We start from the raw sequence: 26571 nt of genomic DNA, 5'->3' as shown, positions 1-26571 counted from the left end.
AAGCAAAAGTACTTAAAGCTGAAACATATGGACTTAGCGAGACAACCGTTTGTGTCTCGCGTGTTTTATCTTAAGTGTCAAAAATAACAGTACACCGAGGGCATAAGAGGGCATACAAAAATTGACCTGTTGTCATGGCACCGCACAGCTGCCATTTTCTGCCAGCATCGCATGTCAAGCATCCATTAGAGCTGGGTGGACTCAGTGACCCCATGTTTAAACCGTGAAATCTCGACCTTTCAGCGAGATTTACACTCGAAGGTTCACGATCATTTTAAGGCTTTGTTCCATGTCTGTGTTTTTGTCTCACTTTATACCCCACTTTATATCTCCGTTTATAATTTTTTTATTTATATCTTTATACATAATATCAACAGTTAGGTGAGTTTGAATCTCCTTTTATAACTTAGTAAATATATCTATTCATATCTTGTTCCAAGTAACAGTTAATTTATGTATGAGTTCAAATTTACATTTATATCTCGATATTTATTCCTCCATGGGAAGGGTGGGGTTTGGATGACGATGTGTAACGAAGAGATTGCGAGGGGTGGGGGGGAGGTCTAGACAGTGTGACGTCACACTTTGTATTTTAAATGTCCAGAAACTGAATTTAAGTCTTTATTTTGCTTTTTTGGAAGAATGTATCCCCAAATTGTAATAGATATTGATCACAATGCTGAATTTTGATCGAGCTCAGTAAATATTTTAGAAAGAAATCGACGTTTTCAAAAACAAACTGCAATGTAACTGAGGTGCTAGGCTGAAGCGTGACGTCATTTATGGATGACGCCCCCTAACAAGAATACATTGGACTGATACATCTTAAGTGTATTTCACTATACAAAAACTGTTCATTAAATATACTATAATTGTTCACGCTAAACACCACTTTATTATTGTTATCAAATCAACCTATGGAGAAATTCCCTAGGTTCGTCGTACCACTGCGCAGTGTTTCTTCCAGACTTTTTTCTCCGGGGGGCACTTAAAATTTTCGGGGGTGGGGGTGGCGGGGGCGGACTAAAATTTCCGGTGGGGGGGGGGGGGGGCGGACACTGTTAAAAGTATATATTTTCTATTTAAATGCCATTCCTTTGGGGGGGTGGGCGGTAGACATAGTGCCGCTCCCCCCCCCCCCTGAAGAGATGCCTGGAATAAACTCCGCCGCTGTGCGCAATAAATAATGTTGAAAAACCACTTCTTGAAAAAACCACCTGTAACCTGCGGACGAACCACTTCCGGTCGCACCCCCCGCAAAGCAAAAACAACTAACATTTGAAAGCACCTGTGTGTGAGTAAAGTACCTAAAACGAAAAAAAAAAAAAAAAAAAAAAAAAAAAAAAAAAAAAAAACTTTTAGCGATTTCAACTTCTCACCAGGCCTGCATGTACAACAAAGCATCACTATCGACCGCGTGTTTGCCCTGATATCACGTGACCCGCTTATTAAATATGTATGTACTAAATACACACCGCGCGCTCCGCTGAAACTTTCATGGGGCGTCACCGTGCTCCTAATGGCGCATTTATTTGTCTATAGTTTTTTTATTGCCCGTGTCAGGTAGTTCAAATTTTGGGTTGTGCAATGGTCTTACCGTATTTAATAAAATAACAGACCGGTGAGTAAAGTTTATTTCAGGCATATCTTCGCCCCCCCCTCCCACAACACCCCCACCCCTAAAAAAACACCGCCCCACCCCGAATGAATATATAATTTCTATATAAAACATAAAATATATACTTTTTTATAAATATTTATACTTTTACTTATACACTTTTTTTCCATCTCATAAAAAGAACATTTTAGTCCGCTCCCTAAAAAAAAAATTCAGTTAAACCCCCACCTCCCCCGGCTCAGTAGATAAACGTCTGAAAGAAACACTGGTCAAAGTTTAAACAACATAATACTCTTACCGTATTTATTATAAAAAACCGAATAAAGTTTTTACTGCACGCATCGTTAGTTCATAGTTTAGGCTTGTGCACTTAATGTGATGTAACCATACATAATGAAATAATCGAACTTTTTTTTTTATTGCGTAATATCCTATGGGGTAGGCCTACAGATTTTAAAGTACAAATTGTAATTACCGTACTTAAAGAATTAACCGAGCTTACTCTTTTTACTGCCGTATCAGATAGTGAGGGATATTGGTTTTGTGTAACTTTCTGTTAGTACATTTTAATAGTTTGTAAATATTAATTAGATTGTGTACGAAATAATGAAATTTTATTTTAGTACAGTCTAGTCTCTGTATCTATTCTTGTTTGTTTTAAAATATTGAATTCTAATCAACCATACCTACTTTAATTCAAAAGTGTTTCATTACTCTAGCTAGACAAGTGCTAAAAGGGTAAAGCTAAATATTCATCAGTTTAAAAAATTGGACAAATTAATAATTATTGATTAGAAAATAATGTATGTCGACACGCACACACTGGTTTTATGTAGTTATATGGGGTAGACATGACGAATATGTTTACTGTTTAAAAGCTGCATTACGTCATAACTAACATCAAAACCACCAACCCATGATACCAAAACACATCGGGAAAAAGTTTGGTGTCCGTAGTTCAATCGGAAAACTCCGTTGGGTGAATTAAAACTGACACATCTGAGTACAGGAACTAGAAAAGCTGTGGATCAGTTGTGAACTGTGTCCTCAACTCATCAGTTTGTCTTGATACTCTCAAGGGAAACGACTCTCTTAAATCACAGTGATCTGCCCCTTTAACAAAGCCGGTTGGACAAATAGTACTACACTGTTACTATTATGTAAACAACTTTGGAAGAATGGGTACAGTGTATTTATCGCGGAGAAAAAGTTGCTATTTTTCCTTTTTTTTTACTACTAAGATTGTTAGCAGTGCTGTCGCCAAGTTATTTAGCGCCTTAGGAAAAACTTATTAAAACGCCCCCCCCCCCTCGCAATTTTTTTTCGGGCCCCCTTATTATATATATATAATAAGAAAGTCTACAGCCCCCCCCCCCCCCCACCCTTGAACGAAATGGAATTTATTTAGAAAAAAATATTTTTAACAGTGTCCCTCCCTCTAGAATTTTAGTCCGACTGTCCGTCCCCTCGCCGAAAATTTCAAGTGGCGCATTTTCACCAACGCGAACACTTATATATAGGTCTAATTTGAAGGTGGGGCGCAAAATTGATAGTTCGTCCTGTGCACCTAAATAGATCGCTACGCCTTTGTGTATAGTTAATGTAATCTAATCAAAGTTATAAATTATTAAGTACTTTTTAATGATTGCGATTTCAGATTTCTGCGCCCCCTACGGACAGCGCCCAAGGCGACCGCCTAGTTCGCCTTATAGGTAGCGCCGGCCCCGATTGTTAGATAATTAATCTCGAGAGATAAAATTTCCAAAAGCAATATAAAGGGAAATATATATATATATATATATATATATATATATATATATATATATATATATAGTATATATATATATATATATTGAATTAATCTTCATACATTTTATATCATGTTTATGAAACTATCCTGGTAGATACTTTATAAGAGATGGTGTAGGCCTATATTGTAATTCATAGCCTACTACATACATATGTTCATATTTTCGGCTGTAAAGGATTATTTTAGATCAAGTGTATGAAGTATAATATGCTGTTAAGAAAATGAACAACATAGCCATATAAAACATCGGACTATACCCAGTGCTGTAGCGAGGTCGGGTGTCACCCAGTGCGGCACTTAATGGTGTCACCCCCCAGAGGCGTAGCGACCCTCCCCGGGGACAAACTTTCAAGTTATCGATTTTCACCCCCCCCCCCCTCAAACTTTCAATTTGCCCCCCCCCCCCACCCTCAAGTTTTCGATTTGCACCCCCCCCCCCCTCAAACTTTCGATTTGCACCCCCCCTCGTTTTTCTCTATATATTTTGCTATTTTTTGCCTTGGTGTCACCATGCCTAAATGGTGTCACCCGGTGCGGTCCGCACCCCCCGCCCCGCCCCGCCCCCCCCCCTCGCTATGCCCCTGACTATACCTCAAAACGGAAGATATTCGATATTTTCTGTCCATTTAAAAAAAAAACAAATTTAGTAGCAGTTTTTTTTCTTCCTGCCGGTAGCGGTCCCTTATCGTTGGACACTGTGACGCCCCCTTGGACTATCACCGATGGACTGTCAGCAATCGTTGCCAGTAAAACGTTACAAACTTTAGCTCAGACATGTAATTTACCAGCGTCAGTTTGCCTTGCATGCTCTTTTGAGTGTTGTTTTCATCATCGGTTTGTGAGGACTGATAGTAATAATACTTCTTTCTTACATGTAGCCTACGTTCATTCATTTAAGATGATTTTATATATATATAGATAGAGATAGATAGATAGATAGATAGATAGATAGATAGATAGATAGATAGATAGATAGATAGATAGATAGATAGATAGATAGATAGATAGATAGATAGATAGATAGATAGATAGATAGATAGATAGATAGATAGATAGATAGATAGATAGATAGATAGATAGATAGATAGATAGATAGATAGATAGATAGATAGATAGATAGATAGATAGATAGATAGATAGATAGATAGATAGATAGATAGATAGATAGATAGATAGATAGATAGATAGATAGATAGATAGATAGATAGATAGATAGATAGATAGATAGATAGATAGATAGATAGATAGATAGATAGATTAGATAGATAGATAGATAGATAGATAGATAGATAGATAGATAGATAGATAGATAGATTAGATAGATAGATAGATAGATAGATAGATAGATAGATAGATAGATAGATAGATAGATAGATAGATAGATAGATAGATAGATAGATAGATAGATAGATAGATAGATAGATAGATAGATAGATAGATAGATAGATAGATAGATAGATAGATAGATAGATAGATAGATAGATAGATAGATAGATAGATAGATAGATAGATAGATAGATAGATAGATAGATAGATAGATAGATAGATAGATAGATAGATAGATAGATAGATAGATAGATAGATAGATAGATAGATAGATAGATAGATAGATAGATAGATAGATAGATAGATAGATAGATAGATAGATAGATAGATAGATAGATAGATAGATAGATAGATAGATAGATAGATAGATAGATAGATAGATAGATAGATAGATAGATAGATAGATAGATAGATAGATAGATAGATAGATAGATAGATAGATAGATAGATAGATAGATAGATAGATAGATAGATAGATAGATAGATAGATAGATAGATAGATAGATAGATAGATAGATAGATAGATAGATAGATAGATAGATAGATAGATAGATAGATAGATAGATAGATAGATAGATAGATAGATAGATAGATAGATAGATAGATAGATAGATAGATAGATAGATAGATAGATAGATAGTAGATAGATAGATAGATAGATAGATAGATAGATAGATAGATAGATAGATAGATAGATAGATAGATAGATAGATAGATAGATAGATAGATAGATAGATAGATAGATAGATAGATAGATAGATAGATAGATAGATAGATAGATAGATAGATAGATAGATAGATAGATAGATAGATAGATAGATAGATAGATAGATAGATAGATAGATAGATAGATAGATAGATAGATAGATAGATAGATAGATAGATAGATATAGATAGATAGATAGATAGATAGATAGATAGATAGATAGATAGATAGATAGATAGATAGATAGATAGATAGATAGATAGATAGATAGATAGATAGATAGATAGATAGTGATAGATAGATAGATAGATAGATAGATAGATAGATAGATAGATAGATAGATAGATAGATAGATAGATAGATAGATAGATAGATAGATAGATAGATAGATAGATAGATAGATAGATAGATAGATAGATAGATAGATAGATAGATAGATAGATAGATAGATAGATAGATAGATAGATAGATAGATAGATAGATAGATAGATAGATAGATAGATAGATAGATAGATAGATAGATAGATTAGATAGATAGAGATAGATAGATAGATAGAGATAGATAGATAGATAGATAGATAGATAGATAGATGTAGATAGATAGATAGATAGATAGATAGATAGATAGATAGATAGATAGATAGATAGATAGATTGATAGATAGATAGATAGATAGATAGATAGATAGATAGATAGATAGATAGATAGATAGATAGATAGATAGATAGATAGATAGATAGATAGATAGATAGATAGATAGATAGATAGATAGATAGATAGATAGATAGATAGATAGATGATAGATAGATAGATAGATAGATAGATAGATAGATAGATAGATAGATAGATAGATAGATAGATAGAAGATAGATAGATAGTAGATAGATAGATAGATAGATAGATAGATAGATAGATAGATAGATAGATAGATAGATAGATAGATAGATAGATAGATAGATAGATAGATAGATAGATAGATAGATAGGATAGATAGATAGATAGATAGATAGATAGATAGATAGATAGATAGATAGATAGATAGATAGATAGATAGATAGATAGATAGATAGATAGATAGATAGATAGATAGATATAGATATATATAAATATATATACATACATTTTTAAAAAAAAAATTATATATATATATATCTATATAGAGATCTATATAAACAAAACATCTTTGTCTTGATATGTATAGCAGTTGATCATAGACAGTTGTTTGTATTTATTTCTTCTTTTATGTCAATAATTTCTTGCACGTAATACTTGAATACTATAATGTTTTGAGAAGTTTTATCATAGAAATAAGATTAAATTGACTTTTTACTACAAACAAATTTTATTACATTAAATTGTGGTATTTTACCAGCATATGATATTGATTTGTGTCTTGTGGTTTTATGATGCCCTGCACTTAACTTAAGTATAATTAACTCCCTTAAGGAAATATTTTGTTCCCTCCCTTGTTTGATTTATCTCCGTGAAAACAATGTATGACTAATGACGATGTCTTCTACCGCAGCGAATCGGTAACACTATCACTTTTAATACCAAAGGTCACAGAAATAGTGTTCAAGTGTTCAAATAGAATGCAAAAATATTGAATCTGATAAATATTTAATGAGAAATTGAAATAGAGATTACAGGATGCTTAAAATATATATATATATATATAGATATATATATATATATATATATATATATATATATATATATATATATATATAAATGACAAGGTTTCTTGAAATGAAAATGTATGGATGGTTTTTTTGTGATTACGATATATTTAAGGTGTAGGACAAGGCTAGTTATATTTCTTTACCCTAGTCAGAGGCGTAGCGGGGGGGGGGCATATGTCCCCGGGCGCCAACCTTAGGGGGGCGCCAAATTGAAAGTTTGAAGGGGATGTGCAAATGAAAAGTTCGAGGGGGGGTGCAAATCGAAAGTTTGTCCCTGGGCGCCGGGAAGGATCGCTACGACTCTGACCCTAGTTCTGAAGATTTTGATTTAAAAAGATGATAAAATACACCCTGCAGTTCGTTGTTGGTTGAGTAGGTGTGACATCTTAAAATTTGAGTAAAGTAAAGTTCCTCTTTAGACCTACCTAAGGATCCGTTGGGCAGATGAAGTAGAGTTTATGTTTCGTGACCACGGCATATGAAAGGATAGTATGATCAGCACTGTCGTCTTTGTGTCCCCAATGCAAGTCAGGAACCCATCAGAGCTGGGTGGACTCAGGGACTTCCTAGTCACTAAATCAGGACGGAGATCCGAACTCGAGACTTTTGTGTAGCAGCTAAATACTTTACCATTCGACCACGCTGTCCCACAAACAGCGAAAAAGAGTGTAGAAGATCACATAAGATATTGGGTGAATATTTTACTTGATAAATGGGTGAAAATATCATTTGCGGAAAAGGTGAAAATGTCATCCTCGAAATATGTGAAAATATCATCTTCGAAATAGGTGAAAATATCATCTTCGAAATAGGTGAAAATATTATCTTCGAAATAGGTGAAAATATCATCTTCGAAATAGGTGAAAATATCATCTTCGAAATAGGTGAAAATATCATCTTCGAAATAGGTGAGCATATCATTTTAGAAATGGGTGACATTACACTAGAGAAAATAGTGAAAATATCGCATAAGATTTGGGTTGACATATCACGTGACATATACCTCAGCGTCAACTTGCCTCTGTTAATAAAATATTCGTCTAGACGGAGTAAAATACGGATTTAAGAGATGCACATATTTTTTTTTCACAGAATAAATTATGCGTGTCACGTTTATTGAAGGAATTTTAGAATGATGGATGGCAGGTTATAATCCATTAATTTCCTACAACCACGTGGGATTTGTTTCTGACAAAATTCCAGTGGATGCTTTAAAAGAAAATTGTAATTGTAATTAATGTAAAGCGGTTGTGGGGTACACGCGAAGCTTAAGTACGAGGCGCTTTTATGTACTGGCTTCCGTGTGTGTACATTGCGTACGTGTGTTTTTTTGTTTGTGTGTGTGTGTGTGTGTTTGTGTGTGTGTGTGTGTTTATGTCTGAAGTGGGAGTAGTACTCGTTTTCATGTATAAGTGTGTGTGTGTGTGTTTGTGTCTGTAATGGGAGATGTACTCGTGTTTATCTACGTGTTTGTGTGTGTGTGTGTGTGCATGTGTATGCAATGATGGATGTACTCTCGTTTATGTATGTGTGTCTAGCTTAAACAGTGATTATGGTCTACTCAAGTAAATTGGTTTTGTTTTAAACATGAATTTTACAAAGCCACTGATGAGTTTTCTTAAGCAAACCAATAATTAAATAAAGCTCTTAAAGAATATTTTATTAATTCAATTATTATTTATCCTTTAGGTGGGAATATATATAAACAATTGTAATATAAATATATATTTAAAATATTTATATCAAATTAGAAATAAAAATGAAGCTCGAAAAACCTACTTTTTGTTTAATATTTAGTATTTTTGAAACAATACCTTAAGTATATAACGTAATTTGTCAAATAAGCTTGTATGTACACTTTCTTATAAACAAGCTAGATCTGAATTTGATTATTTTACGTTTCTCTATTGATCTAAATTATATAAGAAATGCATGTTGTAAAACCCCTTTCAGTTTAAATGTAAAAAAATCTTGCCTGTTCATAGACGCTACCCTCGACTTCTAAGCTTTGTCAGAATTCACGATCGTTTCAAACATATTAGTTGTTTAAAAAAAAATTAGTTGTATTTAATGTATTCTTTTATTTTCTCTTATGTTGCAGCACTAAAGAATGGAACACGGGTCGATAGCAGTTCTTCTTGCTTTTTTAACTGTCGCAGTGTGCGCTGTGTACTGTAAGGAAACCGTGCAGTGTGAGTATAAACAGACGCACACACTTAAAGACATACACACGCGAGCAATATATTAGGCTTAGAGTGAGTACATAGACACATACACGAGCAATATAGCAGGCTGAAAGTGAGTACAAAAACACACACACACACATCAGCACTGAATTAGCATTAGAGTGAGTACACAGACACATACACGAGCAATATATCAGGCTGAAAGTGAGTACATAAACACACACACCAGCACTGAATTAGCCTTAGGGTGAGCACATAGACACACACACACATACCTGCACTGAATTATTATTAGAGTGAGTACACAGACACATACACGAGCAATATATCAGGCTTATAGTGAGTATATAAACCCGCATACGAGCACTGAACTAGCGTTAGAGTGAGCCCATAGACAAACATACGAGCACTTTATTAGACTTAGAATGAGTACTTATACACATACACGAGTAATATATCAGCCGTAGAGTGAGAACATAAACACACACATACACCAGCACTGAATTAGCATTAGATTGAGTACATAGACGCATACACGAGCACTGTATCAGCCTGAAAGTGAGTACATAAACACACACACCAGCACTGAATTAGCATTAGAGTAAGTACATAGATAAACATACGAGCAGTTTATTAGAGTTAGAGCGAGTACTTATAGACATACACGAGCCGTAGAGTCAGCACATAAACACACACACACACACATACCAGCACTGAATTAGCCTTAGTGTGAGCACATAGACACACATACACACATACCCGCACTGAATTAGCCTTAGGGTGAGCATACAGACACACACACCACACATACCAGCACTGAATTAGCCTTAGGGTGAGCACATAGACACACTCACACACATACCAGCACTGAATTAGCCTTAGGGTGAGCACATAGACACACACACACATACCAGCACTGAATTAGCCTTAAAAAGCACATAGACACACACACACAAACCTGCACTGAATTAGCCTTAGGGTGAGCACATAGACCACACACACACACATACCTGCACTGAATTATTATTAGAGTGAGTACACAGACACATACATGAGCAATATATCAGGCTTAAACTGAGTACATAGACACGCATACGAGCACTGAACTAGCGTTAGAGTGAGCCCATAGACAAACATACGAGCACTTTATTAGACTTAGAATGAGTACTTATACACATACACGAGTAATATATCAACCGTAGAGTGAGAACATAAACACACACACACACACACCAGCACTGAATTAGCATTAGATTGAGTACATAGACGCATACACGAGCACTGTATCAGCCTGAAAGTGAGTACATAAACACACACACCAGCCAGCACTGAATTAGCCTTAGGGTGAGCACATAGACAAACACACACACAAACCAGCACCATTATTCACACAATGAGTAAAATAGCCCTACACAACTTAGTACACAACATCATTGAGTAAAATAGCCCTACACAACTTAGTACACAACATCATTAAATCATACAAAAAGTATGATGTTGCTCTCACACACTCTAGGTACTTAATCATTCATAGAGTGAGCACATGTATACACACACAAACGAACACACAATCATCCACACAGTAAGTACAATGAACACACGCAGAGAGTACTTCGCGCACAGTACTATGTCATTAATAGAGTAAGTTCATGCATACATTAATACACACTATTACTGCGCTATGTTATGTGAAAACTACCATACAAACTGACACAAACAAACTAATGCATACGATTACAGTCTCATCTATTAAGGTAGATGATAATTAATATACAAACACACACAGACACACAAATACATTAATACTTCCTATTTATCTGGTATTGATTACTAAATATGAAATCAAAACTTACACACATACACGAAAACACACACACACACTATTACCGTGTCTTTGATTAACGTGATATGAAAACATAATACAAACATTCACAAATACACACACACATGCACTAATACAACCTACTACTGTGTCGCCAATTAATGTATTGTAATATGAAAACAAATGTAAAAATAATTCGTCTATTCCTATCTCTGGAATCAATAGAAAACAAAAAAATCGCAACTACGTAAATCACAAACAAAAACAGATTTTTATAAATATTGATTGCTCACTGCTCTGTCTCCAATAATTGTATTACATATAAATTTGTGGTTAATCAAACATAACGATGTTTTTTAATTAAGTAATTTAATTGAATCCATCCTCTGATATAGCACTGTCACATTGCTTAACATCAGCGCTCATAATATGTTTGGTTTTACATTTTCCTTTGTTTCTGTGCTTTCCTTTGTTTTTGCGCTTTACTTTAATTTCCGCTTTACTTTGTTTTACACTTTCCTTTGTTTAACATTTTCCTTTGTTTTATACTTTCCTTATTTTTTTTAGACTTTCCTTTGTTTTTTACACTTTTCTTTGTTTTACATTTTCCTTTGTTTAGCATTTCCTTTGTTTTATACTTTCCTTTTTTTAGACTTTCCTTTGTATTTATACTTTCCTTATTTTTTAAAACTTTTCTTTGTTTTTTTTACACTTTTCTTTCTTATTCACTTGACATTCTTTAGCACTTTCCTTAGTTTTACAAAGAAAATACATAACACTGACTCCAAGCATAATACAACCACAACAAGAACTTATAGAAATAGTTCATAATAATATGTCGGAAGAAAATGAAAATAAATGTTACATCTACACGGTGGTGTAGCGAGGTCGGGTGTCACCCGGTGCGGCACTTAATGGTGTCACCCCCCAGAGGCGTAGCGACCCTTCCCGGGGACAAACTTTCAAATTTTCGATTTCCCCCCCACCCCCCTTTCTCAAACTTTCGATTTGCACCCCCCCCCCCTCAAGCTTTCGATTTGCACCTCCCCCCTCAAGTTTTCGATTTGCACCCCCCCCCCCCTCAAGTTTTCGATTTGCAAACCCCCGTCAAGTTTTTCTCTATATATTTTGCTATTTTTTTAATTTTTTGCCTTGGTGTCACCCCCCCTAAATGGTGTCACCCGGTGCGGTCCGCACCCCCCGCCCCCCCCCTCGCTACGCCTCTGTATCTACAAATCTACAAGTTTATCTAATCCAAATGATAATACCTACTTTGTCATGTACGTGTAGTTGATTTTATAAACGAAACTTATATTTTACCTTGACACTATGCTAAAGTTAAAGTTTTGTGTGTGTGGGGGGGGGGGGGAGACTAAAATTTCCGATTGGGGGGTGCACTGGTAAAGGTATATATTTTCTACGTAAGTTCTACTTCGTTCGGAGAGTGTGATGACGCAAGATTACGTCAGACATGTTTAGCAGATATAGGTTAGCAGAAACAGACTATAGGCCTAGTTGGTTGGTTAGAGAGGCCAATGGGCGCACAGGGCTGACGGTCACGTGGGACGGTCAGCTGACCACTGAGGCGTGGGGCAGTAGAGCGATAGGCCAGGAGTTGTTAGGTAGAGGCAGAGACGGCCGAGAATGTAGATAGTGAGATCATGATTAGCTAGCGAAGGTAGAAGGTGTTAGATTGTAGAATGTAGAGAACAGTTAGTGTTAGGATTGGTCATGGGAGTGCGTAGTTAGTGGTATAATGAAACAGTCAGATAGAAGTAGTACAGTGTAGATCAGTTAGGTAGAAACTTGAACATATATATCATTTTAATAAAGAACAATTATAGTTGAACTTGAACTGTGTGTTATTGGATTCATTCGTTTCCGGCCTCTTAAAATCCCCACCCTCACAGAGAAGTTAAGGGCTGTAGACGGGGGGGGGGGGGGGCGACCATAAAATTACAAACCACAATGTGTTGTATTGAATCCAGTTTAAAATTATACAAAAAACTTAAAAGTGTTATAATAACAGACTTGAAATGTCAGGGGAACTTGAGACAGACAACTAAAAGGGGACACTGCCATTCTTCGCTTTGAAATCCCAATCGAATATTCCTTTTTAAACGCACAATCTCAGGGTGGGTTTTTTTTTCTTCAATCGATTACTCAGATACCCGGCACATGGTGAAGACTGAAACACTACTTGGGAGGGTTCCGTGAAGTATTGACTTGAAGGCGTTCTTGTGAACAAGTGTCATGGCGATGTCGTCGTCAAAGTCATGTGTCATGTCATTGACAGTATTTTAAATATAAGTGACGTGTCATTGACAGCATTTAAACTTACTTCACGTGTCACTGACAGCATTAGAAACACAAATAACGTGTCACTGACAGCATTAAAAACACAATTGAAACATATATAATGTATCAGTGACTGGGTCAAATATCACTGAGTGCATTAAAAACATAATTAACATAATTAACAATATAATAAAAATATTAAATATACCATAACGTCGATAGGGCAGTGCTAAGAGTTTACCTGTTTTCGTGACCTAGATATATTTAGTAACAAAGTGGTCAGTTTTCTACGCAGACGCCTTTATGTTCCTTATGAAATTCAAATCCGGGTCCAAGTCAGTAGAAAGTCCCTGAGTCCACAAATCTCTTATGGATTCATAACTCATGTTAAGGAAAGCAAAGTGCTTAACACACCTTTACTTCATAGGCCGAGGTCAAAATGCTTAATGAACTCTACTTCATCGGCCCGATGGATATCTAGGTCTAAAGAGGTTTCTTTAGCTTTTTTTACCAATGAAAGCTGGGGGTTCAAAGACGTGCTAGGAATCGACCCCGGGATCCGAACGATTTCAAAGTACTATATTGTTGGCAGTCTACCCTAGCATAAATATACAGAGTTTCTTTCCAGGCATTTCCTCGCGGGGTGGGTGGGGGGGGGGGGGGGGCGGCGGGGGAGAACGAAATGGAATTTATATATAAAATATATACTTTTAACAGTGTCAGCCCTCCACCCCCCCCCCCGGAATTTTGAGTCCGCACCCTCCCCCCCCCCCCCCCCCCCCCCCCCCCGAAAATTTCAAGTGCGCGTGCGCCCCTGGAGAAAAAAGTCTGGAAGAAACACTGTAAATATAGTATTATTCTTTTTCTAAAATATGAAAATACATGTGTCACGAAACGTATAGTAAGCTTAAATATAACAACATGAACTTTAACTTAGCAACGCGACAATGTTTACCTTGACAATACATTTCCTTATCAATTCTACAAAAAAAATATTTCATTGCTATAAAATATGTATTGCAATAAGTTTGGTTTGTGGTTTTAAATTTTGTAGCTTCTACAATATTTTTTTATATACTTCAAACTGCATTAGCAGGCTTAGCAGTTAATCCAGTATCTGTTTGTCTTAATGGCGCTAGATCCAGCTCTATGTTCAACCAAACGTGTCTTGCACGAAACGACATTTTTCCTGTTTTCTTCTTCCGTGAGATTTTTTGTTCCATGTTTTTTATGTTTGTTGATAGCCGGCTTGATAAGAGCTGGATAAAAAACTAAAGTCGTGTAGATGGTGAACACACGACAATCTTTGTTTTAAAGGCTTGTTTTTTTTTTTAATGATGGTTTTTAGTTTACTTATACGCGTGATGCGATAAATCTGGCATACATTCGCTAGTTTTTTTTTCAAGATATACTTGTTTTTAATAAGAAATACTGCATTTCCTGGTATATGAAGTGACATTTTAACCCTGGAAAATATATCTCAACAGCCGGGTGTCGTATTATGTTGGGAGCACATCACAAACTCTGATTGCTTAAAAAGTTGAAAAATAATCTTGAAAAATACAACACATTTATTGCGTTATAGTCGTCGGGGGGGAGGGGGGGGGGCGGGGGGGGGGGGGTTGTACTATTGAAAAAAAAAAGCGTTTCTGTGACTAGTTTAAAAAAAAACACAAATGATAGTTTTCCGAATGAGCGTATGTTATTTTCTATTACGTAGATCCCGTGTCTTTGCTTAGCTAAGAGAGAAGAAATCTAAGGCTTTAATTAAATTATTAGTTTTCTTGCATAATGTAAAAATTTTTTTTTTAAAAATCATTTTATTTAAATTCTTCTTCTATAACTTGCACATTTATACTTTGAAAAAAACTTAAAGGTTAAATTATAATAATGGCAGATGCTAGCTTCGCGTGACTATTACGAAATACAAACAACTTTGTTATTGTCATTTTTAAAACTACTAACATAATTATGTGAAATATACACAATAAACGTGTCGAAACACGCACTGAAAAAAGTAGCAGTTTAGCAAAATACGAACTTTTAGAAAATGTATCAGAAGTGGCGTTTTGAATGGAATAAAACGACGTCTTCAATTACTGCGTGTTTGAACAGAGTACGAGCAATCCTGCTTTTCGTGACATTTCACTTCTGCTGAAGCCCCCAACACAAAGAACCACCCTCGCCGCCATTACATTTAGGCCAATAATGGCGGGCGCCATCTTGAAACCGGAAATTGCAAGGAGTTCTCCGCACGCGAGTATCAAAAATGGCGCCCGTCGTTTGGCTCGTAGGTATTGACACGTAGCCGGGCTGGGAGCTGCGCAGAGTCTCCGGGAACGTTTGCTTACCCGGAGATTGTTGGTGTGCCGGTAGCTGTCTTAGCTCTCATTACATCACTTTAGTAAGCCGCTATCTGGAGAATTTCTTACCCGGAGATCATTGGTGTGCCGGTAGCTGTCTTAGCTCTATTAAACCACTTTAGTAAGCCGCTATCTGGAGAGTTTCTTACCCGGAGATCATTGGTGTGCCGGTAGCTGTCTTAGCTCTCATTACACCACTTTAGTAAGCCGCTATCTGGAGAATTTCTTACCCGGAGATCATTGGTGTGCCGGTAGCTGTCTTAGCTCTCATTACACCACTTTAGTAAGCTGCTACCTGGAGAATTTCTTACCCGGAGGTCATTGGCGTGTCGATAGTCTCCTTTGTTCTTATTACACCACTTTAATAAGCTGTTATCCGGAGAATTTCTTACCCGGAGATAAATGGGGTGTCTCTGTACACCCATCTTAGACATCTGGCGCACTTTATTACTATGTCGTCCTGTCGCGCTGTCGACGGCATTGACAAAATCCGATCGCAACTCGTATGAGTCTGGTGTGTCTTCACCTCCGCCGAACCCCATAGACTGATTCACCGAACCCCTGGGGTTCGATCAAACCTAGGTTAAGAACCACTTGATTTTTGTAAGTTTTCAATCCTGTACTGCAGCTCATAAAAACATTTTGAAAGACTCATAAGCTACCCGCAACAATTCATCTCATGCTAATGCATATTATATTCTACATATATCTCGACAGAAGTACATACATTACTGTGGTCTACGCATTCACATTAGCTTTATATATATATATATATATATATATATATATATATATATATATATATATATATATATATATATATAATATATATATATTTGTGTGTGTATGTGTATGTGAGTGTGTGTGTGTGCCTGTGTGTGTGTGTATCTGCGTGTCTGTGGTCTTGTCCGTAATGGTTATTTTTTAGGAATTTCATTCATCTTACATCTATTTATATCAATTAATTTATTATATATTTGAACCTTGAGAGAAGACAGAAATACAAACGAAAGACCATAAAGACACGACATATCACAATCTGTTGCAAAATGCTGCCGTGGATTTCCCAAGACTTATAATCCCAGACTGACATTTGGTAGAAGTTATTAGCTGTATTCAGTGGGGCTTAATCACTTTAAGCAGTTTTTTAAAGAATACTTGCTGACGAAATTATTCTCTGCGTAATAACATTAGCAGCTTATTCCATGTTGCAATAGATCCTAAAATGTCTAATCAGTCTAATTAGGAAACATTAAACCAAGGACAGAAAAGCCGTTGTAATTAGTTATAAACTTAGTGGAAGTTTATTTTAGTCGTGGAAGTCTATTTTGTTCTGGTAGTCTTTACGTAGCGCAGCTAATTTGGTGAACTCCAGTTTAATTAAGCGTCCTCTGTCGTCATTTTCTGTGAATCAGGTGTATGCCTGGTCACGAAGAGGGACCGTGGAGCGAGGGTCGGGGTGTGGGGTGGGGGGAGGGGTCTAAAGACTTAAAGTTCAACTTTTTCAAGGTGGTTTGTATTTTAGCCTTCTGCATCGGGTCGTTTGTTGGGTTTAGAGATTGTTGAGTGCGGGTTTCTTGGTTGTGGGTTTACGGGTGTGTTTGTATGTGTGGGCTGGTTGATGTTGATTTGTTGTTGTGAGCGAATGTGTGAATGTGGGTTACTAGGTTTTTTGTATGTTTAATTTTATGAAATTGCTTCTGTTGTATTTTGCGTATGTCTTGTCGTTATTGTTGTTTGTTTGTTTGTTTTATATTTTTATTTTTAGATTTTTGGTATTGTTACATTATCTATCTATATATATAGTTCTCTTCTGGGAGACGCTAGAAAACAAGCTGTAAGCGCGCTCCCTACCACCCCACCCTACATGGTCTGGTGAGCTGTGGTTCACTCTAAATGTTTACAGAGCCGGGTTTAGTGACTATTAGGGGCAGATAATTTAGTTTGTAACGATTTTAAACGGAGGGGGGGGGGGGGGCAGGAGGGGGGTGGTTCTTGTCCTTAACGAGATACTTATAGTGTTTTAAAGAAATATTTTCAGTAGCAGCGTTGGTACTGTCGAATTCACAAATTATGAATTCCTGAAAAGTAGAAAAAAACAACAACTAAAAGCGGCGTATTATATGCCGCGGGTCGGCTCGTATGTTTTATTGTATTTTGTTGTGTTTTATTGTGCTTATTGTGACTTTGATGGTGTTTGTATGTTGGTGTGAGTGTATGTTTGTGCTAGTATTGTTCTGAATTGGGTCGGTGTTGGTTTGTTGATGTAGCTGTGTTGCTGTTATCGTGATGGTGTGTTTTTCTTACAATGATGGTATAATGCCCTATTGAAGTAGATGTGGTCGAAATAATATCTATTCATTATATGTTTTATTTCAGGAGTTTTATGAGGTATGTCTGTGCCTGATTTAGAATGCAAGTATGTGGATGTATAGTAATGTATATGTGGTTAATTTTAGTGCGTGATGCGTAATTTCCGGAGAAAGTACCATAAAATAAATCGACTTAAACCTAAGCCTAATTCTACTATTCAATCGGTAACATTAATAACTATGCTAATATGCGGGAATAAAATATATCAATGACCACCGTATACCTTACTATAACAAAAGTATCCGGTAATAAAAACACCTATCGTAGTGTAGATAGAAACACTGAACCCATATTTAAATGTTATTCCTAGCCATAACCATCGTATCTATATTTATTATTACCCTCGCTTAGAGCAGTAATTTGATCCTGAATCTATTGTACGGGGAGTCTAGCCGGCTGTAGTGAACTTTACATTTCTCGCCCTCGGCATTGTCTTCGGTGGCTGCGTCAATATGAGTCTGCTCGCGTCGCATGGGTACGAGGGAAGCGTTAAAAAAAAAAATCGTTGGCCTCCAATTATCTCAAGGGGTTAACCGTATTCACACCGGCTGCTCTTATTTAAAGACCACTGTCAGTGATAGATGAATGTATTTATTGATAATCCCACGTGAATTATCACAGTGGTAAAAAAAATAATTAATTATTTTAAAAAAAAAACAAAGTTTTAACATGTGTATTTTGAAGTGTTGAAAAAAATGTCCAGACAAATTATATCTGTAAGCTCATAGTTATTTTTTTTTTCAAATAATCTTTGACAAGATATATCAACTTGAAAAAGATTTTTTGAAAAATTATGTTAGGGCTTTTATATATACATATACATTTACATATACATATATATATATATATATATATATATATATATATATATATATATGTGTGTGTGTGTGTGTGTGTGTATGTGTATTTGTATTTGTGTATATACAAACTATATTTTTCAGCGCACTCATTTAATATATTTTTCGACCATCTCATCGAATGCTCTCCCCTTAATAAAGCTTTTAGAATTTCATGAATTAAAATACGCTTTAATAGAGATTTCTTATTTTTTAATTTTTTTTTTAAAACACTTGACAAAGATTTATCCGAGTTTCATTGAAAGACCAAGGCCAATTGTTCCTAGCCGAACCAAAACCAATAAGGCAACTCATCAATCACGTGTCGTCCATCATGAGCATGAATTGGCCAGATCAAAATTTTCATTTTAAGCCAGGTATGAATGGCCGGTGATCTGACTCAAGCGGCCGGCGGTAGCTGCCTGACTTAGTGAAGCCGGATATGAGGCGGGTGATAGGTTAGTTAGAGAAGGTTGGAGGTTTACGTCTTCACGTGAAGGTTAAACTGGTTTGACCCCGGCCGGTTGGGGGGGGGGGGGGGGGGGGTTAAGCACTGCCTGTACAACCATCATTTTCTTCTTCGTTCTTAATTTTTAGTGTTAGAATGGATCCCCCTCCAACACATTTAAGGAAACATGTCAACTGCTTTTCTTTTTGGATTTGCTTCCATAGCCTTTGTACAACCAAGAACAAACTACAAGGCAGCAGTTGTTTGATTTTGGAGTAGTCTCTCCTAGAAGAGTGGTTGTTCCTAGCTAAAGAGCCTCATCTGTCCGAGGGTTCAAACTCGAGACTTTTCGGTTTAGCAACCATGAGTTTTACCATCTCGACCACTTAACCCTACTATCATCTGACCTAAGATTGTATTTAAATGGCCTATTTTTAGTCTTATCGACAAAAAGTTTTAAGTTTCCACCTTCCATTGTGTATGTATTTGTTTCAACCTGTAGTAGAGATGTTTTAGTCTCAAGTGTACACAAAGGTAATTTCAACAAAAACGATTACTTTTTCATTTAAAAATAATAATTGTGCTAGGTTAAGGACCTTTGCAAAATTATCTTATTCATTTGTTAGTGTACTTTATTATATTATTTAAAGTATTTAATTTTAAAGTCTGGGAACATAAAACATTCCTACGTATAATTCTAATATTAACAATTTAAAAAGCGGTTTAGGTAATTAAGTGTGGAGCTAATGATTCTCAGGAAACTAATTAAATAGAAACACTTCTTCCTGTTGTAATGTATTTATCTAATAACTGTCGTGGTTAGTGTTGTGTAAATGAAGTCAAGTTTTTTTTTCAAAAGCATGGGTAAGATGCAGTGGCGTAGCGAGGTCGGGTGTCACCCGGTGCGGCACTTAATGGTGTCACCCCCTCAGAGGCGTAGCGATTCTTCCCGGGGACAAATTTTCGATTTGCACCCCCCCCCCCTCAAATTTTTCTCAGTATATTTTACTATTTTTTGCCTTGGTGTCATCCCTCTAATTGGTGTCAGCATCCCCCCCCCCTCGCTACGCCTCTGGTAAGATGTTAAGCAAAATAAGTCAAAATGTTATATAAGTCAAAATAGATAAAGTAACTTTTCCCTTTCGAAACTAAAGGTCCACGGAGCAAGTGAAATAGAATTCACTTGTTTCTTTGACCTCGGCATATGAAATGATAGTGTGGTCAGCACTTTGTTCAGACGCCTTTACTTTCCCAAACGTAAGTTGGGCAGAAATAAGAGCTGAGTGGACTCAGAGACGTTCTACTAACGAACCCGGATGTGAATCTACCTCGCCATAGAAAGTTACCTCAACCTAAAGTTACCCCCGAAAAAGACAGTTACCACAACTTCTATAAAGTTACCACCCCTAAGACAGTTAAGGGGGGAGGCTCGGTAAAAAAAAAAAACTTTTTTACTACTCGTTAGAAAACAGTTAATTCTTTACAGCTTTATTAAAATACATCCGCATATGCATTTCCACTAAAAAAAATGGTGAAAAAATCTTGGTAACTATGACAACGGCGGCCATCTTGAAAAATTAACCCCTTCGTAGGTTTTCTACCATTCATAAAATATTATATTTTAAGCCCAATAAACAATGAATTCATAATCTTCTTCCATATTTTGGGGGACTCAGCTAAACATTTTAAGTGCATACCTTCAAAAAAATTTATTATGAATTTTCAAAATTTGAGTCCGTTTAAAACACTTAATTTGGTGGAATTTTGGGGAATTTTGGGGCATTAAAACTAGTTACCCCCTAAGACAGTTACACAAGCCATGTAACTTTACCCATGGCCGTAGACTGCTACCGTTTGACCACACAGAAAACCGAACTGGAATATTTCGCTTTTCCAAGTCATTGATAAAACTAATCCATCTTAATATTTTTCTTTGGAAAAAATGCATTTCTTGTCCATATTTTATTAGTCTTTAATTATTTTTTTTCAATTCTAAGTTGGACAGGAGTTCTCCTGTAAGTCTGTCGGAAGATAATTTTAATCTGACAACTATTAGGTCCAATGTGTTATAAGTTTTCAGTGCAATTTTTATTTTTACTTTAAATTTTTATACGTTATGATTAAAATGAACGAAAATTAAATGAAAAAAACATTTTTAGTCGTGAATTTCTATCAGTTACACTTTATTTTTCCTCATAGAGTTTCTCATTTTTTCACTATTTGCCCTACTATTAAATAAATATAAAATATTTTACTTATATATTTTATCTTAAGAAACAACCTTCTTATATATCGTATCAAGTTGTCGAAAAGAATATGTGCAATGACTGAGTTACTCAGCTAGCGTGGTTTAAGAAAGAAGAAAATTATTACCTTAATTACATCCAATCATACAGCCGTTCATCAAACTTGACATTGTAATTATCGATTCGCTCGAGAGGTTGTTGCTAATTATATCTTAACAGCTGTATGCGTGTGGGTGGCTTAGGTGAACGATGATGTTGGTAAGTAGGTTAGTTAAAACAGCGTATAAGCCGTGTGTTAGTTCAGGTATGTGCACCTTGCGTTATTATTTCGTTTGCGAATAAACTTGAGTGAGAATATACTGAGAAAAACGCACTCACGCGCAAGATTAGATTTGTATTATATAAAGCCTATATGTGTATGTATGTTTGTGTATTTCTGACTAGATTTTTTCAATAATATGTACTGTAATTAAAAAATTTTAAAAATAAATAAAAAAACAATATATATATATATATATATATATATATATATATATATATATATATATATATATATATATATATATATATATATATATATATATATATATATACTTACAAGTGCATATGTATATTCATAACACAATGCATTATGATATAAATGTGTATACACTTGTAAATTGTGTAAACTGCCTAAATTATGTTTTCATTTAAAACTACAATTTTATTACCTAATATTTTAATATAGGCACTCGGAAAAAGAAATCATTTTTCCTTTTAACAATACAATTCACACATTAGCTTTCGGTAATTTTGTTTTAAAAAAATCTACAGCTCCACGTAATTATTCCTTTTTTACAAGTGTGTAACTAGCATTTACCGTTGTGATTGATCGAGTTCTAAAGTGCATGCACTTTTACTGATTCTAAAAATAACTTTTCCCTTTGTTCAAGTCCGACAATGAAAATATTACGGCCGTCATCACTCCACATAACGTTTGTAGTTTATCAATGAAAAAAAAACTAGGCTTCTCATTTATTTCCATTTTCAATAGTAATCTTAGCAATTACTGACACAAAAAATGAAATTAAAAGCGTATAATTAACCTCTTTCTGCTTATAACTTTTGTAAAATTAATTTATTTTTCACGTTATTAACAACATCTGTATTCCAGAAGCTATTTCAGAATGTGAAATGAAAGCCTCAAAATCCTCTAAGGATGAATGGGGTATTATTAGCAACGACATGAATTATTTAATGGGAAATTGGAAACTAAACAATTTCTCTTGACTTTCTTTACTCAGGGCCGTAGCTGTCAGTTACTCGAAAGTGGATCCTATCCCCTTGATGATCTTATATTATGTCGTTTGATATATATATTTGTATTATTTAATACATTGAATTTAAAAGAAAAAATATATGCGTTGGCGTACTGCTCAGCACCTATATTACCCGCAACCTTAATCTCTAACAAAAATAACAATTTCCAACCTTATTTCGGGATTTCATTTATTTTCATATCTGCAATATGGAATGTCTGAATTACAGATTAGTCTATTTTCGCGACCTTTTTGAACCATAGGGTTGTATTTCATATGCTGCATGCCCACGCGTTTAGCTAGACATCAATGACCGTTATATTGGCAATCAGCCACTTTGTTTGTAAAGTATATAGGCCTTCATGATTAATAAGGAGGCTGGATTTGAAGTTTTAAGTCTGAAAAATTGAACTACTGAATGGCTTTAAAACGATAATTTTATAAACCATATGATTATAGCTTTTAATCCGAATTTCGAATAAAGAAATCTGATAATATAAAAATGTAAAAAATTATTACTTTAAAAAATCACTTGTAATGAACCGTAATCGTATAACTACGAGTTTTTATTGTTTAATTTTAATAAAGAAATACAATTAGCATTACTGGTACCACGCACTCGACATAAACTATTCGTGAAATATAAAAATGCACAACCACACACCCGTAGCTTCTAACCACTACCATAATGTAATATCATCAAGACACATGAACACAATCAACGATACAGTGCAAACACAAAGACACGTTCACTGCAATTCACTACATCTCACCAATACATGATGTAATATTAACAACACAGCATGCACATTCCATAACGATAACACATGAAATAAATTACACGTTCACTACAATTCACGACTCCTTACCACTACATGATGTAATATAATTTAAAAAGTCACATGAATACACTGTTAACGATAAACTGTGATCACACTTACAAGTTCTCTAAAACCACACCACCAAACACCCTAAGCTTATTACCACTATCATGATGTAATATCAACCACACAACATGCACACCAATAACAAAAAACCGTGAACACAAAAACCCACCACACACATTCATTGCAACACCCACAATCCCTAAACCACACCACAATCTCTAAAATCACACCACCAAACACCCTAAGCTTATTACTACCACCATGATGTAATATCAACCATACAACATGCACACACCATTAACGACAAACCGTGAACACAATACCACGCTCACAAAAACCCACCACACACATACATTGCAACACGCACAATCTCTCTCACCACCCCCACACTATAAAATTCAACCCCTGATTTAACATAACTCTTCACGTCTACTTCCAGCCAACCTTGGAACCAGCAGCAGTGACGCCCACACACCCCAGAAGCGCTCACCCCCGGACAGCCCCGTCCCACTTGACGACGACGCCCTCCTCTCAGAGAACGACCTCCTGGAAAACCAACTCAACCCCGACGACTTCGACAAACGCTCCACCCTCTTCCGGTTCGGCAAGCGCCAAGGAAGCCTCTTCAGGTTCGGAAAGCGAGGCGGATCCCTGTTCCGATTCGGAAAGCGAGGCACCCTCCTGCGCTTCGGCAAACGTGGAGGTTCCCTCTTCCGGTTTGGGCGCAGCGGTCCCTCTGACTCCGCCTTGGACGAAAACGAGGCCATGGATGACAAGCGCACACTTTTCCGTTTCGGCAAGAGGTCTGACCTTGACCTCTTGAGAGACGCCCTCGCCCAGGCCGAATACAGCAACTACCCGTATCTTAATGACGTCGACAAACGAGCATCGTTTCATTGGGGAGAGGACTCCGATGAATAAAACAACAGATTTGAAATTCTTCTAGTTTGACTGTAGTGTATTGATGATAACTTTACATTCTTGAAATTAAATTTTAATTAAAAAATTAAATTAAAAATCTAATTGTTTATGATTGATTTAAAAAAAAAAGTTTCAACTAACCTTTAGCTTACCGTAAGCTTTGCTCCAAACCTTGAACGCATCCCAGTGTTTTAATTTTTAAAATAGCAATATGTTTTGGAGGGTCGTTCATTCTTCAAAGCTTAAAAGAAAGCAATGTTTATAACTGTGTCGTTTCAGCTAAGCGTTTTGTTATTTTATATATTGTAGCCCCCCTCTCCGACAGGGCTTGGGTATAGAAAAAGAAAAAAATGATAAAAACATATTACATTTGGATTCTTTGAAATAAAAGTGTTAAACATGAGTAGTATTCTACGTGAAAGAGTTATTTTTTTTGTCAAATGTGTAGTGTGGAAAGTTTGTCTTGAGTCGACCTATGTTTGCTGATAGTAATTTTTGTTTCAGCTTTCTATGTCCAGAAACGGAATAAATAAATTGAAATATTTCTGGAAAAAGTATGCTAATATTTTTTGTTTATTGTATAATTTCGCATTAGATATTTGCCCCCGTAGATTTTGTGCCTCTTAGATGATTTGGCCGCTAATAATTGACATTTAGTCGGAAAATTTAACGACGACATTTTGTCTGCAACATTCTGTCTGCAACATTCTGTTTGCCACTTTCTGTCAGCGACATTTTGTTTACGAGATTTAGGCTGCGAGAAGCAGCTAATTACAACCCTAAGTAGAATAAATATAAACAATACTTGATAATTTTAGTTTAGCCCACTAGCGTACCACTACCTTACAACACTAGATTACACTTCTTTACACCATTTCATCACTTACACCACCAACTTATACCACTAGCTTACACCTCTAGCTTATACCACCAGATTTACATCACTGGCTTACACCACCATCTTACATCACTAGCTAACACCACTAGCTTACACCAAGAGTTTACTTACACTACTAGCTTACATCTCTAGCTTAAACATCTAGCTTATTTACACCACTACCTTACAACACTAGCTTACATCGTTTGTTTACACAAATAGCTACTTACAGATCTAGCTTACACCTCTAGCTTACACTTTTAACTTACACCAATAGCATGCATTCGCTTACAGCACTAGCTTACATCACTAGCTTACACCTCTAGCTTAAACTTCTAGCTTACTTACACCAATACCTTACATCTTTAGCTTACACTAATAGCTTTCTTTCAGCACTAGCTTACACATCTAGCTTACACTTTTAACCTACACCAATAGCATACATTAGCTACACTACTAGCTTACACCTCTAGCTTACACCACTACCTCACAACATTAGCTTAATCTTTAGCTTACACAAATAGCCTACTTACACCACTAGCTTACACCTTTATCTTACACCATTAGCATACATTCGCTTACACCACCAGGTCACACCAATAGCTTCCATCACTAGCTCAACCCACTAGCTTACACCACTAGATTACACCAATAAGTTACACAAGTATATACCACCAGCTAAAATCACCAAATTACACAACTACCTTACACCACCTCCATACACCCCTCTCTTACAAAATCTAACCACTGGCTTACATCACTACCTTCCACCATTACCTAACCCAACCAACACCCTGCTCCACCCCCCCCCCCCCCCACCCCCCCCCCCACCCACCACGTTATCCCCAGTTCCAGACGACCACCACGCCTGACA

The 26571-nt window shown here is 36.0% G+C and overlaps 1 protein-coding gene across 1 annotated transcript; it reads left to right on the top strand.

Moving 5' to 3' along the window:
* The first annotated feature begins 4256 nt into the window (after positions 1 to 4256).
* On the top strand, positions 4257 to 25234 carry LOC131930795 (uncharacterized). The gene is made up of 3 exons (XM_059287420.1): positions 4257 to 4279; positions 9244 to 9334; positions 24339 to 25234. The coding sequence occupies exons 2-3, from the start codon at positions 9253 to 9255 to the stop codon at positions 24818 to 24820; spliced, it is 564 nt and encodes a 187-aa protein (XP_059143403.1). The 5' UTR covers positions 4257 to 4279; positions 9244 to 9252; the 3' UTR covers positions 24821 to 25234.
* Positions 25235 to 26571: the final 1337 nt, after the last annotated feature.

Source organism: Physella acuta, unplaced genomic scaffold (assembly GCF_028476545.2).
Source record: "Physella acuta isolate Inbredline_101_S28 unplaced genomic scaffold, ASM2847654v3 ptg001849l, whole genome shotgun sequence".
In the NCBI taxonomy this organism is placed as follows: Eukaryota; Metazoa; Mollusca; class Gastropoda; family Physidae; genus Physella; species Physella acuta.
Note: the sequence above shows the minus strand (reverse complement) of the source record. Positions and strands in the feature narration are given on the sequence as shown.